General features: G+C 40.9%; 1 protein-coding gene across 1 annotated transcript in view; it reads right to left on the bottom strand.

Annotated features, from left to right (window-relative positions):
* The window catches only part of LOC104461818 (pleckstrin homology domain-containing family G member 1-like), a gene marked incomplete at both ends in the record, with an annotated part of 42,633 nt that overhangs the window by 1,815 nt on the left and 23,841 nt on the right, over positions 1-16,977 (bottom strand). The window contains 8 exons of the mRNA XM_010073537.1: positions 831-864; positions 2,927-3,013; positions 3,127-3,222; positions 3,307-3,489; positions 5,815-5,946; positions 7,458-7,608; positions 8,121-8,167; positions 15,729-15,798. Of these exons, the coding sequence (XP_010071839.1) occupies positions 831-864; positions 2,927-3,013; positions 3,127-3,222; positions 3,307-3,489; positions 5,815-5,946; positions 7,458-7,608; positions 8,121-8,167; positions 15,729-15,798 (800 nt within the window). The remainder of the gene's footprint in view (positions 1-830; positions 865-2,926; positions 3,014-3,126; positions 3,223-3,306; positions 3,490-5,814; positions 5,947-7,457; positions 7,609-8,120; positions 8,168-15,728; positions 15,799-16,977) is intronic.

Here is a 16,977-nt window from a genome sequence, read left to right as displayed (position 1 = left end):
TACACTGCTAGGGTTCACTGGCAACATGAAGAGTTAACGCAACATGCACCAGCAAAGGCAGCAAGCAGAAGATGCAGCAGCAGGGACAGCACAGATGGGACTGCACCCAGGGAGCAGACAGCAGCATCACTTGCACTCTCTAGCTCCTGGGACACTCACAGGTAAACGCTCCAGGCACAAGCACAAGCCTGCTAGGTCCCAGTACGGGTTTTCCCGAGGTTGTTCTGCGGGTGCAGTTGCTTGATGCTGTAGCCAGGAGAGCAGCTGCTGTGCTAACTGGAGCGCAGGGTGATGGAGGACAGCCAGAGCAGCCAGCCGCGCTGCTGCCGCCGGGGCACTGGGCTCCCTCCCTCCACTTGCGGAGAGGCCGAGCACAGTGAACAGCTGGCAGCTGCCCTCACTGGCCTCCAGCTGCAGGTTTGCCAGCAGGAACAAGTCACAACACGGCTACATATTTCAAGCTGTGTTTGCTCATTGCTAGCCCTTCAGTGGGTCCTAGCCAGAAGGAGCTTATGCCACAAACCAGGAAAGAGCATATGTTTAGTCAGCATGGAATAAGCAGAAGAGAGCAGCCAGTGTTTACAGAAGGTCTAATCTGCCTCTTGCTTGCTCATCATGAGACATAATTTGTTGGTTGCAGATCAGTCAGCCCCATGCCTACAGAGCTCCACAGGATCTGCACCCAATTTTGGTTTTTCCAGCAAGGTCATAACTCAAGAAACATAAGCCTGGCCTTCTTCCATCTCAGATGAAACCAACAGTTAAAGCCAAACTTCTGAAGATGGTTTTATTCAATATTAAAGAACAAGAGTGAAAAATAACCAACTTACGTATGGCATCCATTTCTAGAATTGCCTGCTTGGCCTGAAAGAGAAAAAATAACAAATGAAAAAGCTAAACTATAAGTAGGAGGACAAATTACATCAGATAGTAGTGAGTTTATATGTAAACAAAAGCAAGTTTAGTTTTGAACTGATAAATATGGTTAGCAGCACTATTTTCTTTCTTTCTCTGTGTGCTAGACACACTACGTATGTGAAGAAGAATTTTACTGGCAGAAGTTTAGCCAAGTTTACCTTCAGGGCTTCACACCAAACCCTGTTGTTCCCTGCACGCGGCAGCTCCTCCCTGCGTGCCCACCTGCCCTCCTGGCAGCACCAGTGGGGGAGCACAGACCTACGGCACCCACTGGTGTGACGTGTTACTCGAGGACGTAGTGATGGCACATCTGACCCTAAAAACTACTTTGGCTTCACAGGTAGGGACTATGCTGTGCTGAGATCATGCTGCACACATGGGTCTCTTCCATGGAGACACAAACCTCCAGAGATCTCTCTCCAAGTCCCAGAATTTGGAGTTGCTATGCCTCTCCATGTTGCTGAGATTAGCACAAAACTGTCCCTATTATCTGGGAATCACAAGGGGTTTTTTGTGATTCACAGAACTTTTCCTACCTAAAAATCAAAGAGTTTAACTCCTTTATTATTTTTCAACTCTGAAGATGTTGGCGCAGAAAGCACTATCGACCTCGCTTCCTTTAAGAGTTTCCTTGAGGAACGGCTATTAAACAAAATAAATCATAACTTGGTTTAAGACTGAGCCAGGAAAAAAAGTGTCTCACGACTGCTTAAAATTTGTCACTTTTTTAATAGGAAAAATAATCTGGATATTTCATCAAGTAAATCAGCCAATAAGCAAGAAAAGAAACTAAAATAAAACAGCCTACATAACCTGCTTGCCCTTCTACAAGTGCAGTTCGGTAATCTTCCACCAGGCGTCACAGGTGGACTACTATTAAATCCTCCAAAATCTGGGCAGAGAGAAGTCTCATAAATAGCAACTACGAGTTTGTTAAAAAAAAAAAAAAAAAAAAAGAGTGCAGATAACCTCAGAGATTTATTTGGTTAGACTTTTGCTTTCTCAAGTGAAATTATTTCTCTGAGCAGAAAATGACATTATATTTTTGGTTGCATGTTTTTTCCACAGATAAAAAAATCCAATAAGAAGTAAGAAAAAAATCTTCTTACAAAAGCTGAGATCATGCTGTAATATTTCTTTTTACAACCTAATAAACTGCAACGAGTATTTACATTGTAAGCATGGATACTAGTACAAACATTATACCTTCGATAAGCTCTGTCAAAAGATAGATAAGAGGAAAATAAGTAATAGCAACTGCTAGGGCTTTTTTCCTCCCATAATTCTCTTTTTGTTGAATTGTTGAAAATAAGAGTTAACACAGCATTGTGTACGTCCATCACAGGTAACATTTTTTCGCCATTACAGCACAAAACTCCATGAAAAAAAAAGTCAGTGAAACTAATACTGAAAAAAAAAAAAAAAAGCAGTCAAACTCAGTAGGAAAAAAACCATCCTATCAGTGCCTCATTTTCTCTGGCACAAGGCTTGCTAGCTATCTTACCAAAAAGGGCCCAGAGGTCCCAGTGAAGGATGCAGGGTTCAGGATGGGTGTGTGTACTTGTAAAGTGAAGCACATGCTGCTAATGGCTTCACTGCTGTGATACCTAACCAAAATAGATTAAAACTAGCTTGGTAGTGTCTACACATGCTGCAATTAGTGTTCCACGGTGTTGTGCAGACAGGCAGTATCAAGCCAAGGCATGCTCTTACAGTGGAGCTTCCTGACAGTGCATCTCTGTTCCTCATGTCTTAGCGGGCAAATCCTAATGTGGACAGCAATGCCACTAACCCAGGTAAATTCTATTCCTGTACCAAGATCAGTAGATGCTTTTAGTGGAACTTTCCCACTAATTTTGAGGAATTTTTAAAGACATAGGGAGACAACATGTTAATTTTTGTCCTGGAGTCTAAACTTTCTGTAAATTGCCATACATCTTGCAACTAACAAGACTGCTTTAGGTTAAATGCACATACAAGGAGGGGGTAGGTTTTTCTTAATTTTTACCTTGGCAGGAATTTTAGCAGGATGATTTTCTAGAATTAACCTCTTCAGATGAAGAATCCAAAGGCGCTTCTCTTGCTGTGACTTTGCCTGATTAAAAAAAAAGAATTGTAGCACCATGAGTAAATGCATTACTGCAATACGCAGGCTCAGGAACAGCACACAGTCATCAGCGAGGGCATCTAGGGAGGCTTCTGTCATACCTGGACAGTATGTTGCATCTTGGGATTTTTGTAGTGGAAGACGCTAAAGCTAAGTGGTTCTTTTGGTATTACTTCAACAAGCATGAGATTTCCACACTGCAACAGAGAGGCAACCATGTGAGTCATGGAGGAGTTTCAGGGGGACCTAGTCAGGACACTACCACCTGCTTTACAACATACCAGTATGTGAGCTTTGTACACAAACATCTCATCTCTCTTTTTTGTAATTAGCAGCAGCTTGTCAAAGAGGAACAACGTGCGCTCATTTTTGGCTCGCTGAATGCGAAATGTTCCTTCTAACACCAGCTCCCCGTAACTCGTGAGATCTGGCCCTTTCCAGTTAGTGAGCAAGCTCTGTATCTCCTGCAACAGATCAAAGAAGAACAACCAACGTTCATTATAAAGATTCAAACAAGAACTGCTGAGGCCATTCCCACCCTCCTGTATGAAGTTCACCATTCATCCAACAGTGTAAAGTCACCATACACTGGTACTGAGGTTGCTACACTACGTGCAACATTGCAGCCAGGTGCTTGGATGCTTATTGCTAAGCCCAGAGTAAAACACATCCTCCTGAGTACAGGTTACCTCTGCATGAGCTCAGCTAAAAGTCCTGAGCTCTCCAGGGCAGTCTGCTGGGAAAGAACACAACCCCATCTCGCCATGCTCTCAGAGATGGAGAACGGTCTGTAAATTCAGCCATCAGTCTTTCTTGTGCCTGCTCCCCTCTTCCCTCTATGTCCCTATCCAATCTCTCTCAACATTTCCCTCTCACCCTGTGTATCCTCCTGAAGTTGTGGGGTCCTCCGCTGGATTAATTATAATGCCATCTCTATGTCCTGTAGGCCCATCACAGAAGACACCTCTGTGAGATGTCCAGACTGAAGAGATGTTTCTCAGACAACCAGTGGACCAGAAGTGATTTGGTCAACTGATGATTTGAAGATTGAGATTTATTTGTATTTTTAATGATTTGTACACATACCATAGATATTTTTCACCTTATTTATTACTTAAGAAAAAAAAACTGGAGAAACATCTAAGAACGTCTTCACAAGTCTGTGTTGCTTAGCTATGGCTATTCTTGTTTTCTTCAGTTACTTGTTTTTTCTGATACTGGTAACGTAATAGCACTTAAGAATGGTACAGCAAATTGTAAGACCAGACTAAAACTTAAGGAGCGAATTCTGTAAAAATGTCCATTAAACTTTAAACCTGGCAGCATTAGCAAAGCAGGGGCAGATTTCCTCATCCTAGGCTGGTCTCTCTAGGACATTACACTTCAATACAGTATTCAGCTAGAAAACATCTCAGTATATTTGATGCACAAATGCAGCCTTGAACATTCACAGGAAGAAAACCCCAAAGCAGCACACTTTGGATTATATACAAGAATGTTACAGGAAAAAAAAAAAATTAAACAAATGAAAAAAATTGCATTTTATCGGGTCTCTCTAGGAACTTGTAAATAAGCACTGGTATCACGTCCACCAGTGTTGAGGGAGGCTGCACAGGAACTGCTGTCACAGTACATGCTGCATTACAGACTGAATAGCAGTCAGACTGATAGCCCACAGAAGACCTATCCTTATGGCTGGAAAAACAGATTTTACTTTTTAGAAGGGTAAGTATGAACATAAACATTTCCCACAACCCCGTACATTTGCCAGCTGAGCTCAATAAATTAATAAAAAAAAATTGAAACCCCCCCACTTTTCCAAAAGCATTTAACACTCTTTATTGCCAAATATTACAGGTTATCATAACTCAGATTTATAGCAGACTGTTGGTAAGTCACTAACATGCATTTCCAGCAATGTGTGGCAAAGGTTACACTGCTCCAGGCAAGACATTATCAAATGTAACCCTATTCTCTCTACACAAACAACAAAAAAAACCCCACAAAAATGAGGGCCAGTAAGTACCATTTATGTTAAAAAGAAAAAAGAGATAAAGAATAATAAGAGAGATTCTAGAATGGTATAAGCCTATTACTGCCTTTTATAAACTAAAAAAATCCCCCCGATTTTCTTAAAGCAATATAAATACTGATGATGAAAATGTAATGTAATTCATGGGGAAGTTTGAAACAGAATGACTATTCTGTAAAACATCTACAAAATAGCTTGCTCTTGGTGCCAAAAGTTACTTAGGGTGTAGCTTTTGTTTTCTCTTCAAAAATGCTTCATCCAAAGCAAAGTTAGCCTTTTTCTAACTATCATATTTCTAGGTTTATACTTTTCACAAAGCAACTGATAACGAGTCTTCAAAAGCCCAAGAGGAAAGTACTTAAACAAGAAGCAGCAGAAGAAATGCCTCAAAACAAAATTAATCAGCACAAAGGGGAGAAATTGGAAACCACAGGATTTCTGAACAAAGCCATGCCCTAGGGTTGTACAGCAGTGCTGTACAATTGAGGGAAAGGAAGAAAGAAAAATTATCTTAAGTTCCATATTACTGCAAAATAAATGCTTTACAGGATGCCGCTTGTAGGGCAGAGTTGTCCAAGATTTTCCTGCAGCAGCTATGACCATGGTCTGTAAGATCAAACAGCCACAGGCACACTCAACAGGAGACTAAATTATGACTGACAAAGATTAAAAGAAAAGATAAACTAAAAAATGTTAATGGCACGTACATTGACAAAAACAGCTCACAAACACCCACAAAATCGCTTTGCGAACTCACTTGGAGCCTGATGGCATGTTCATGTTTCCTCTTCATGTCATTTATATGCCACGCCACCCTCTGCATCGTATCTATGGCATCCAACACCACATCATAGCCCTCAGTGTCCTTGTCAAGGTGGTTTTCTATTTCCTAAGAGAGATGGAAAAAAAAGTCCTGTTATTTCTAAACAAATTTTCCCAGCCAGACGCAATACTATGTTTTTATCTGTACTACTTTGTTTTTGCATTGTGATCACCCAGGTGCAATGTTCCTGCTTTTGTCACTAGTGGATGTCGGTATCAATTTGATTAACACAAGATAACTAACAAAGCCAAGCCTTTACGGTCAGTTTAGCAGTGACTATACTTGCAGCAGCTGATGTGAGCAGAGAGGCACAGAAAGAGAGCACGGCACGCTGACAGGAGACCTTTTTAGACAGGATTTAATAGCTTTCTTAAAATGCAGAACATATCTACACACTTACAAAACCCTGATGGAATTACACCAGGCATTGCTTTACAGTTGGAGAGGAGAAAAGCACCAGACATTTTAAATAAGAATCAGTGTATTTACACTTCACTAGAACATGACTTTCTAATAGGAAACATATGTGGAAAATGTTAACAATAAAGCAGGAATTTCCGAAACTTGCTTAACTCAACTCACTAAATATGGAAAGAGTTCCCACTTCCTCAGTCATTCCTCTCCACAAAAATCTTACCAGTCGGGGTGTTTATATATATTTATTTATTCTTTCAACCACCTCCAGCATTGCAACATGTGGAAGAATGATATTTTTCATTGGAACAATAAATGTGTACAACAGTGTTTCATCATGACAAGAATCATAGAACCATAGAATGGTTTGGGTTGGAAAGGACCTTAAAGATCATCGAGTTCCAACCCCCTGCCATGGGCAGGGACACCTTCCTCTAGCCCAGGTTGCTCAAAGCCTCATCCAGCCTGGCCTTGAACCCCTCCAGGGATGGGGCATCTACAGCTTCTCTGGGCAACCTGCTCCAGTGCCTCACCACACTCACAGTGAAAAATTCCTTCTCAATATCTAACCTAGATCTGCCCTCTTTCAGCTTAAAACCATTACCCCTCATCCTATCACTCCACCCCCTGAAAAAGAGTCCCTCCCCATCTCTCCTGTAGCCCCCTTTCAGTACTGAGAGGCTGCTTTAAGGTCTCCCTGGAGCCTTCTCTTCTCCAGGCTGAACAACCCCAACTCTCTCAGCCTGTCCTTGTATGGGAGGTGCTCCAGCCCTCTGACCATCTTTGTGGCCTTCCTCTGAACTTGCCCCAACAGTCCATGTCTTTCCTGTGCTGAGGACTCCAGAGCTGGATGCAGTACTCCAGGTGGGGTCTCATGAATCTTCCAAACAACTTCAGAATTACAGACCAGTTTTAGAAAGGTAATTATTTGGATGCACAGACCGATTCAATGTGTCTGAAACAATTACAGTAAATTCCCCACTCCAAATATATGCACATGCTCTGAAACGACAAAGACAGAAAAAATCTTCATCTCCATACAACCCCAAAAGAAAGAGCGTCTAGAGACACCCAGAACCTTTCTAACATCAAGTCTTGTATCGGAGGCAGGAAGTTTGACATGCAGCAGCCCTAAGCAAAATTCATTTCTCATGGGTGCTTACGTGCAAAAGCAGGTGGTACTTGAGGATGCGCTGGACAGGTTTCAAGAGATAGGAGCCGAGGGGCAGAGAATGCTGCAGCGCTTCCTGCCGCTCTCTGAAGAACTTGGCCAGCGTTTTGTTCCTCATGCACTCTGTCAACACAGCCACCGACCTGGAAACATCAATACATCGCTTTAAGACACACTGTCTCTGTAAGTCTGTAGGTAAAGTCAAGAACTGTTTGTTTCCTTCCCTGTAAAAGTGGGCAGCAGGTTCCTAATCTAATAACTGCTGTTTGATTTTTTGTTTTAAGTTATCTTGTATATTCAGTTATGTTTTCCTTTGACGTGCAACTGTTCTCTCTTATTGGGAAACACATATTTGGAGCACTGCAGAATAAGACATCATTTGCTAAAGAAGGATAATAGCAATGAATGACAAAAGAGGTCAAAATAAAACTTCAGATGAGTATCCTTCATTTTTTGTTGGGTTTGGTTTGTTTGTTGAGTCTTTTTAATCATTATTTTTAGTTAGGAAAAAAGTTAAGTCCTTGCCCCTGCCTCCAACTGGGGGGTGTGGGAGGGCATGATTTTTTTTTTTTAATTATTTTTTTTTACGGAGTGTAACTTACATTACACCTACAGGCCAAGGTACAAAAGAAGAAAGGGAACCCAGTATTCCTACCTTGGGTAGTTGGTGCAGTACTGTGTATATATGTGGAAATCTTCACTCTGCACGGGAAGGAAAGGTTTACACATAGTCAGATTTTGTCAGACTAGCATCTATCACATGTACAAGATAAAGATGATGACACCAAGACAACACCTCCTACCGTTCCTGATCAATGAGTTCACTGTGATAGTCCTAACACTACCATAGACCTACCAACTGAATTTGATTTTTCCTTTTTTGAAGATTTTTCCTGTACTTGAAGGAAAAACCAAGAAAACCTACACAGAGATAAAGCAAGCAGCTTTGCAAAAGAGCCTCCAAGGGCCTTTGTGACAATCTATGCATCTTATTAAAAAAAAAAAAAAAAAACAAACAACCACAACCCCCCCCCCACCCGCAAACATACATGAAAAACAGCAACACATATACACTCTTCAAACAACAGACTTGCACATACCTAGTTTTGTGTGTGCTAAACCACACACCTGCCTACTGGGAGAAGTAAATTTTGCAGGTTATGTTTGATGTGCAATTTTCAAACAACTATAAATACTTTTACATTTGAGCCCAGTTGAAGCATGAAAATTTGAAGCCACAAAAGTTTTGGGTTTTTTTGTTTTTTGTTTTTTTGGCTTTGTTTTGTTTTTAAGTAAATGATGACTCTGTGAAAGCAGGCAGTTATTATCCAAACAAGTTGCAACTAGATTTAGGTGGGTTTCCGCACTTGCCTGTCACAGTGAAATTACCCACGCTTAATACTGACAAGCTTCTCAGAGCACAAGCTGAGTTTCATTTCTTTCCTCCTTGGCCTAAGATTTTTTTCTTAATAATCATTATTTAATTCAATGCGAGAACAGGTTTCCAGAAATCTTCCCACGTGCTTTAAATTCACATCCACCTACCAACTTCTATCCCAAATAATATGGCATTTCCGCAGCTTGCTGAAGCCCTAAAGACTATGAAAGCACTGCAGAACTGCAAAGTGCTCCTAAAGTAATTTAGTTGTTCTTTCCTGAGCCCGAGACCAATAAAAAGCTATCTTGTCATAGTGAACAAGACCCCAGTTTCCACTCGAAGCATCTTCAGAATGGACTCTGGCATTCCACAGCACAACAGCTGTGCTCCACGAGGGACAGTCGCTGGTGAACAGCGAGACCAAGTATCTGCCTTCAGAGAAGGCAACGGTGCTCTGAGGAGCAACACCACCAGGGGAGAGGGCTGGCACAGGCTCTGGCTTTTGTTTCTTGTTGTTGGGGGGTTTTTTTTGGCTATTCATCAGAAAGAGCCAGCTCAGGCAGTACCCCTTCCCCATTTCCAAGAGCACGGCTCCCTTCTCCCTCTCACAGAGGTAAAGCACATCATGCCACTCATTTTTCCAGTGAGCTGTGATTCATAAAGACCCCATATAAAGTGAGGTACTACGCCATATGAGTACAAGTCACCGCAATTCATTCCAGTATTTCTTGCTGGATTTCAATATTAACTGTTCTAAAAACATGAATAACTCAAGCAAACTTCTAATCAATGTTTCTCTAGGGGACTGTGATCCCCATTTACTCACTAATGGGCTGTAAGCTTATTAAACTGCTCTTTGCTTAGAAACCAACCAACTAGATGTAGTCTTGGTACATATACAGTTAAACGATATAGCTTGATTTTTCATGCTTGGACTAATTTTGCTGTTGCAGCTAGTTTTTACGGTGGTGTACATACGCCCTGTGTCCACACCCAGACAGGGAGCTCGTGTCATAGCCTGTCCATGTCCACGCTTGGGGCTTCCGGCCACAGCTCCAAACCCTTGCTGCTCATAATGAAGATTTAACAAACCTCAGAGCATTGCAGATATACACTGTGTAATTTTCTGCAGCAATGACTACCAAACTAGCAAGCACTCGCAATAAGTTAGGGTGCTTAAGAGAGAGCATTAGGATGAAATTCAGTATGATGAAAATAGGTGATTTGTTTTATATATGCATATATCAATACAAGCCTTTCGTTCAGGGGCTTTTGGTATAAATTATAACATACTCCCAAGGTTACTTTCACAGAATAATGCAATTTATAGAACTATTTCATAAGCAAAGTGCAGAACATTTTGTGCCAATTTATTTTTATTTATAAATTCTGCTCAAAAATGTAGTCATGATTGTTCTGCTTTCAAAAAAAAAAAAAAAAAGGAAAAGACTATCTGTTGTGAAATTTTAACAAATGAAAGCATTATCGGTAAAACAAACAAGGCCAAACACTTCAGGGTTTCAGAGTGGACTGAGTGCACATTCCCCACAAAATCAAAAGCAAGTCTGAAATCCCCAGCAGCCTTTTCACACTCTCCCTCTTTATTTTGGTTTTTGATTTTTTTTTTGTTTGGTTTAGGCTTTTACATAAGCTTAAAACTACTTTCCATAGGATTTTTTGTTTTGAAAGAATTTTAGTCTAGATATTAAATGGAACAAACTTGTATATAAAAAAAAAAAAAGGCATTTCTCATGCCCTCAACCTCTAGAAACTTTAAGTTCCCTGCTTTCTGAACAGACATGACACCAAATTTCATACTGCCCTTACATGTGTACTCGCTTCATTGCGCCACAGCTCATTTCATCACACGAAACCATCAGAGATCATTTCCTTTTACTGAGAGCATTTGGTTTTACTGAACTATGCGAGCACAATGCCAGTAGAAGGTCAATTACATGTATTTTGCCTCCAGAATCCAGAATGAGATTGTTGATATGCATACAAACTTACGAAGCTGGTGTGAATCACCATCATATGCCTTGCCTGGGCACCAGCAGGATTCACGTGAACGCATTGGGAGAGCGGCCAAGAGAGCCACTTCCAGGAGAGACTCTTCCTCAGCCTAAGGAAGCCGCACAGCTCAGGACGGCCGTTCTCCCACCGCCTGCCTGGTTACCCCGCACCTCTGCACAGTCCAAGAAGGGACTTCTAGTTCACACACCCAGTTGGTTTTCTCTACTTCACAGCAGACTACCCAGAGAGAGCACTGCATTACTGGGAGCATATCAAGGCGCAAGCCAAGCAGGCTGAAGCCGATGCTGTGAACTATGTTCAGAAGCAACAGGAAAACCAGGACTAGGACGGCTTTAATATAGTTCTCTCAATACTTTCACACCGCAAACAAAACGCCAGCTACGCTCATCAGTATTTCTTTGGACAATCTTAAGCTTACTCAGCTTTAAAGCTGTTTTGTTCACCTTAAGTGTCTTCGAACTAGATTAAAAGTGATCTCTGCAGGGAGACTGGAATCATTCCAGAAATAATTTTTAATCTGGGGGCCCAAATCTGTTGTGGTAGAGGGTGCAAAAACTGAGACCCAAGCTGAGAGTTCACCCATGCTGACCACAAGTCACCCCCTCACAAGCAAAGCCTAAGTGTCTTCGAACTAGATTAAAAGTGATCTCTGCAGGGAGACTGGAATCATTCCAGAAATAATTTTTAATCTGGGGGCCCAAATCTGTTGTGGTAGAGGGTGCAAAAACTGAGACCCAAGCTGAGAGTTCACCAATATGCTGACCACAAGTCACCCCCTCACGAGCAAAGCCAAGCCCAAGCAGATCCCAGCTATACTTAGCTTGTCCCCCGCTGCTGAATCAATTCACTGCACGTCTCCACCACATGGTGTGAAGAGCCAAGCACGTGGCTACATCCCCAAACTTCTCTCAACTCTTGGTGCACTGTGCTTTTTTACAGCTATAAAAGGCACTTTAAAAGAAAACGGAGACTGAGAAAATGAGCTGAGTCAGAGTATAAACTGAAGCCAATTGCCTGGATCTCCTCTTCATTAATGAGATGCTAGATTAGAGTAATTCTTCCTTTCCCCTTGGTTAAGCTGTTGGTGTGTCCTTCAGAAAACATATGTTCTGAATTTCTGGGGTGCTGAGTGAGAAGAGCGACTTGCCAGAATTAAGCTCTCCTTCACAACAACTCACTTAAATGTAAACGTGTAGAATACTGAAGTCAATCTCCTAATTAATGTTGGCATCATTACTATAAAAATGAAAGACTGAGTTGGCAAGAAAACTTATAAACAATCTTTTATGTGAATAATTAAGCTACAGCTAAGCTTGCACTGGAGCCCTTTTATCAGCCTCCGATTACAGTTACCAGCAAAATGTCTCCAAAACACTTAATGTACTAGAGTTAATACAGTTCTTCTAGATTAAGAAGAATTTAAGAATTAAACTACCCCCAGCAGCAGGTTATTTCTGTGCAGTGGTCATCCCACACTGTTTAAACAAATATCCATCCACACCATCTGCATCTTGGGGCAGAAAGGTTCATGACTGGACCATAGGTTTTTATAAAGTGTGCTTTTCTGGATTGGCGTCTATTTGCCTGTGAGTTATTAACTAAAATGTCTGGAAGCAGAAGGATTTAATACAATGTTGTAAGTTGTTATTTAGATCATAAAGTCATAGCTTTGCATGGTTATTTTATCTGTTAGTGAGTTTTATGTTACTGGTTAGTTCACACTAATGACATCTTGCTGAGGTCTGTTAACAAATAAAAGCTGCCATTTCATAGAATCATTAAGGTTGGAAAAGACCTCAAGGATCATCAAGTCCAATCGTCAACCCACACCACCTAACTCACTAAACCATGTCCCTAAGCACCACATCTACACGTTTCTTGAACCCCTCCAGGGATGGTGACTCCACCTCTTCCCTGGGCAGCCTGTTCCAATGCCTGATCACTCTTTCAGTGAAGAAGAGCTATTTTAGGAGCTATTTATTTCGGGTACTCAGCACAACAAATATTAAGGTAAAGATTCAAATACACAATTATGAGCCTTTGTCCAAAGTGCGCTAATGTAACTTGATAATCCTTACTGTATTTCCCTTAAAAGTAAAAGCTGCAAGGCTGTTTACTACTCAAGTATGAAAGTTATACACTGGAAACACAGAGACGTATGATTGTGTGAGGGAAGTATAATACACTGTACAAGAAATTTTATTGAGCAAAACCAAACAACAAAGTCAAGTTCAAAGAAACAGTCTATCAAATACAGTCCAAAACTAGACCTTAAAAACTTAAGCTCCCTAGAGCTTAATGTTTTTACAAATATCAAACATTTTAGTTCCAACAAGCTCCAGAGTTACTCTAACCATAACTGTTCTGTTACACACACAAATCAACTTTGTAATTTCACAAGTCCCAAAGAAAGAAATGGCTATTACTTTATGCAGTTACTGAGCTTAATGAAATGCAGAAAGTAAATACAGCACCAAAGTGAAAACTTAACTATATGTTTAAATTCCCAGCAACTACAGTATTCACAGCTGAAACAGCCAGTTGAAAAAAAATGGCACTAGAGCCAGAGCTCATGTAACCTAAGCACAGTTCCACTGGAAGCATTAAAGAAGCTCCAGCAGAGCTACATCCATTAGCTAAGGCTGTGAGCGATGACTTCAGCATGAAGTGCTTAACACACAGTGAAGATCTAGCACACTTGAAGCAATCGAACAATAAATGGCCAAAGACCTGTAGGACTTAAGGACTGCGTACTGCCAAAAAAGGCAGTTTTATTTCCACTACTCAATGCAGAGAAGATACAAGCAACTAAGAATGGACAACTGGAGTCTGTTAAGACAGTCATCAGTTTCTGTAATGACAACTTCACAGCCAAAATAAGAACTGTGGGGTATTTTTATATTGTTTGATTTTCCTTTAAAGTGTTTGCACTTGTCTGGATGAAGCTAAAAAATGCTTGTTGGGACTGCAATCTCTAGCAATTTCTGAGCCATCAGGCAGTTGCCTGCCAATAATACAAATGTTAAAAGCATTTGAGAAGAGAACAAAAAGCACAAGCAATGATATGCACATGGATTTTGGAACTAATAGCCAGAAAGTCTACCAGAAACCTTTCAGTTGGCCAATATGAATGAGAGCACAACTTTTTCTTGGACTTGCTGTTACCACTTGTACCATGTCTGTTTCATGTCCCATCCAGGAGTAGTCCCAGTGGACCCAGTCGTACGCAAACAATACAGCAGAAAAATCTACCAGCTCCAAAATGTGCTGCGTTATCTATAAATATCTGAAGGCCTCACAATTGGCCTCCACTGCGTGGGCGCTGTGCTGACTTGTGCTCAACTTCTTGTCTGCCAGGACCCCAGATCCTTTTTTGCTAAGCTGTTTCCTAGTCAGGCAGACCCAGCGTGCAAATGGGGTTATTCCATTCCAGAAGCAGAACTTTGCACTTGACCTTATCCCATTCTTTCCCCTTCCATTCAATACAGGATATTTGGAGCAATAACAACATACCACAAACCCCATTGCAACGGAGCAAAAATAGATCCTACTTTTGTGCTAGTGGTGCCAACACTAAAATCTTTCAGTGCTTACAAAAGATCAATCACTAGATAAATAACAGCTTTCTCAAACTCAGCTCAAGCAAGTGATCTGAAGAAACAGCAGCACTAAGCTGGTATCCTCACTCCCCTTTACAATAAAATCCATTGTGTCACAACAGTGCCAAACAAATTACTGGACAACCATGAGAGGGTGGCCCAGTTAATCCTAAATCCTCGTGTTACACCTATGACACTGAATGCTTGGTGCTGGCAATAGTGAGTTCAGGACAAAGTATAAAACATGACAGGCTTTGGCTTTTTGGTTTGTTTTGGGGTTTTTTAGGGTTTTTTATTGTTTTGTTTTAAATGGAAAAAGGTAAACACACCTATAGAGAGATTATCCAAATTTAAACAACTACATGCTCCCTCTTCCTCTCCTCTTCCCCTAGAAGTACCACGAAGATTGCATTATTTCTTAACACGTTTCGGCTCTACAGATTCAAGGTATATGTAGGTTCTCTGGTGAAGTCTGCAGTGAGCTAGAGTAATCTGTAGCCCAAATTATGTAATCTCTTGTTGTCCTACCCCTTATAGCCATTCCCCTTCTCCCTGACAGGCTCTCCGGTTCCCTACAATGAAGGACACTTACTTTAGTTCCCTGTATTTCTCCCGCACCTAACAACTTCTCTTTCTCCATATTTTTTTGGCTTCAGAATTGCCCAACAGAATAATGATGTCAGATCAATGTTCAGAAAGTATTTCAGAGAGAATGAGATTTTAATCGTAAGGTTAGACTTCGGGTCATCCCCTTTAAAAAGAAAATTAAAGGTATGGCTGCTGAATTCAGGAAAAAATGCATCCCAGAAAACAATATGGCCACAAGTACATTAAGGTTAGTGCCTTTTCTAAAAACACAGCCAAGTTGTATTCTCTAGTTGTTTTTAAGCTGATAAGGCATAACTGGAGTACCACTTGATCACCTATATTAAGAGAAGGAAAAAAAAGAATCCCTGTAACACTCCACAAAAAAAGATCTAAAAATGAACTCTAGATCAACAGCTCCACCAATTCAGATATACTTATTGAAGAAAATAACACCTTTTTCTTGATTTTTAAAATTGCAAATCAGAGGCATATCCGTATCACCTATTAAGAGAAATTCCTTCCTTTCCATGGATTTCCTAACTTTTCTTGGTTGAAATTACACAAGCTGTCAGAATTAGGTCTCAAAAGCTAATAAATTAATCCCATTCCCTCATATCCCTCTGCAACTGGTGTTGCGCTGCAGACTCCAGCAGTAGCCACTTACCTTGGAAACAAAACAGTCTGCTATAGCCACAGGATCATTTTCACAGTTTTCCAAATCTTGCAGAAGTTCACTAAAACAAAGAACAGGAAAAGGAAATACAATTATGGCACACCTTGGAACAGACACACCTGTATATTCGGAGCCAGACAGTGCTTCATCATTCACTGCAATGATGCCCAAAGCAGTAAACGACACAGGGAGTCCTAAAAGGGGAATGAGAACCCCTTTGATGTCCCTCTTCCCCCAGATGTATGGCTGCTGGGGTTTTTTGTTTGGAGGCAGAGGAGCACTCTGAGGAACTGGTATTCCTACATATTTAAAAATTCAAGTCACCACAATGACCATGGATTGTTGATCTCCTAAGCAAAGCTGAGCCCCTTCCTTCAGATTGACAGCTCTTCTACGATACTCATAGTGGTGTAGTCAGACAGCTGTGTAGCTTGTATATCAAATTATACAGTTTAAAACTAAAAATAATTAAAGCACATGCCCTGCCCTGTAAAGACTTCGTATCTTCTAGCAGCTTTACTTGACTGATAGAGATGAGGAGCTGGTCTCAAAACACAGATGAGAACTAGGGATGTATCTAGAAGCATGGTAATAAGCTCACTCAGGAAAATTTGCCTAACTTCAGTGGGTCTCTTCACTGAAGAAAAATGGGTAGCCTGGAAAATGTTTTCTGGAAGGGAATATATAAATTCTACATGCATAAAAATAACACCTTACTGAGAGGATTTTATAATTTTGACATGCCAAGCAGGAAATGAATTCATTGTAATAGGAGCAAAGCCATAAGGGAGCATGTTCACTGTTGTACAAAACTCAGTTCTCGAAAGCAAATTCAGTGAAAGAGTTCAAGCAGAAGAAAACCTCAAAAGTCTCTCCTTGATCCTAACAGTCTGAAGTCTTAACGAAAGACGTACTCAGGAAAACGAGAGAAGAAACTGAGTTTTCTGCCAAATTGTTCTCTAATAGAACTTGAACCTCCCCCCCTTCCTTCTCATCAGATGAATTTCCAGTTAGGGCTACTTTTCTCCCAGTTCACAGCTGGTTCCCTGAATGACTTTTGAATAAGTGTTGCTAAGCCTGTATCTAGGGAACTACCCTTTTCCCCTCTAAGCACACACAATTTCCCTCTGTAAGAAAAGGAGTAAACCAGAAAAGTTTCCCGACTTGTTCTTTGCTTCTCTAATTACTGGAGGAAGGAAGGGAAGAAAGCAGCAATCAGTCACAAGGAATGAAGACAGTC

This window comes from Pterocles gutturalis, unplaced genomic scaffold (assembly GCF_000699245.1).
Source record: "Pterocles gutturalis isolate BGI_N339 unplaced genomic scaffold, ASM69924v1 scaffold21857, whole genome shotgun sequence".
Classification (NCBI taxonomy): Eukaryota; Metazoa; Chordata; class Aves; order Pterocliformes; family Pteroclidae; genus Pterocles; species Pterocles gutturalis.
This window is presented reverse-complemented; position numbering and strand designations above follow the sequence as displayed.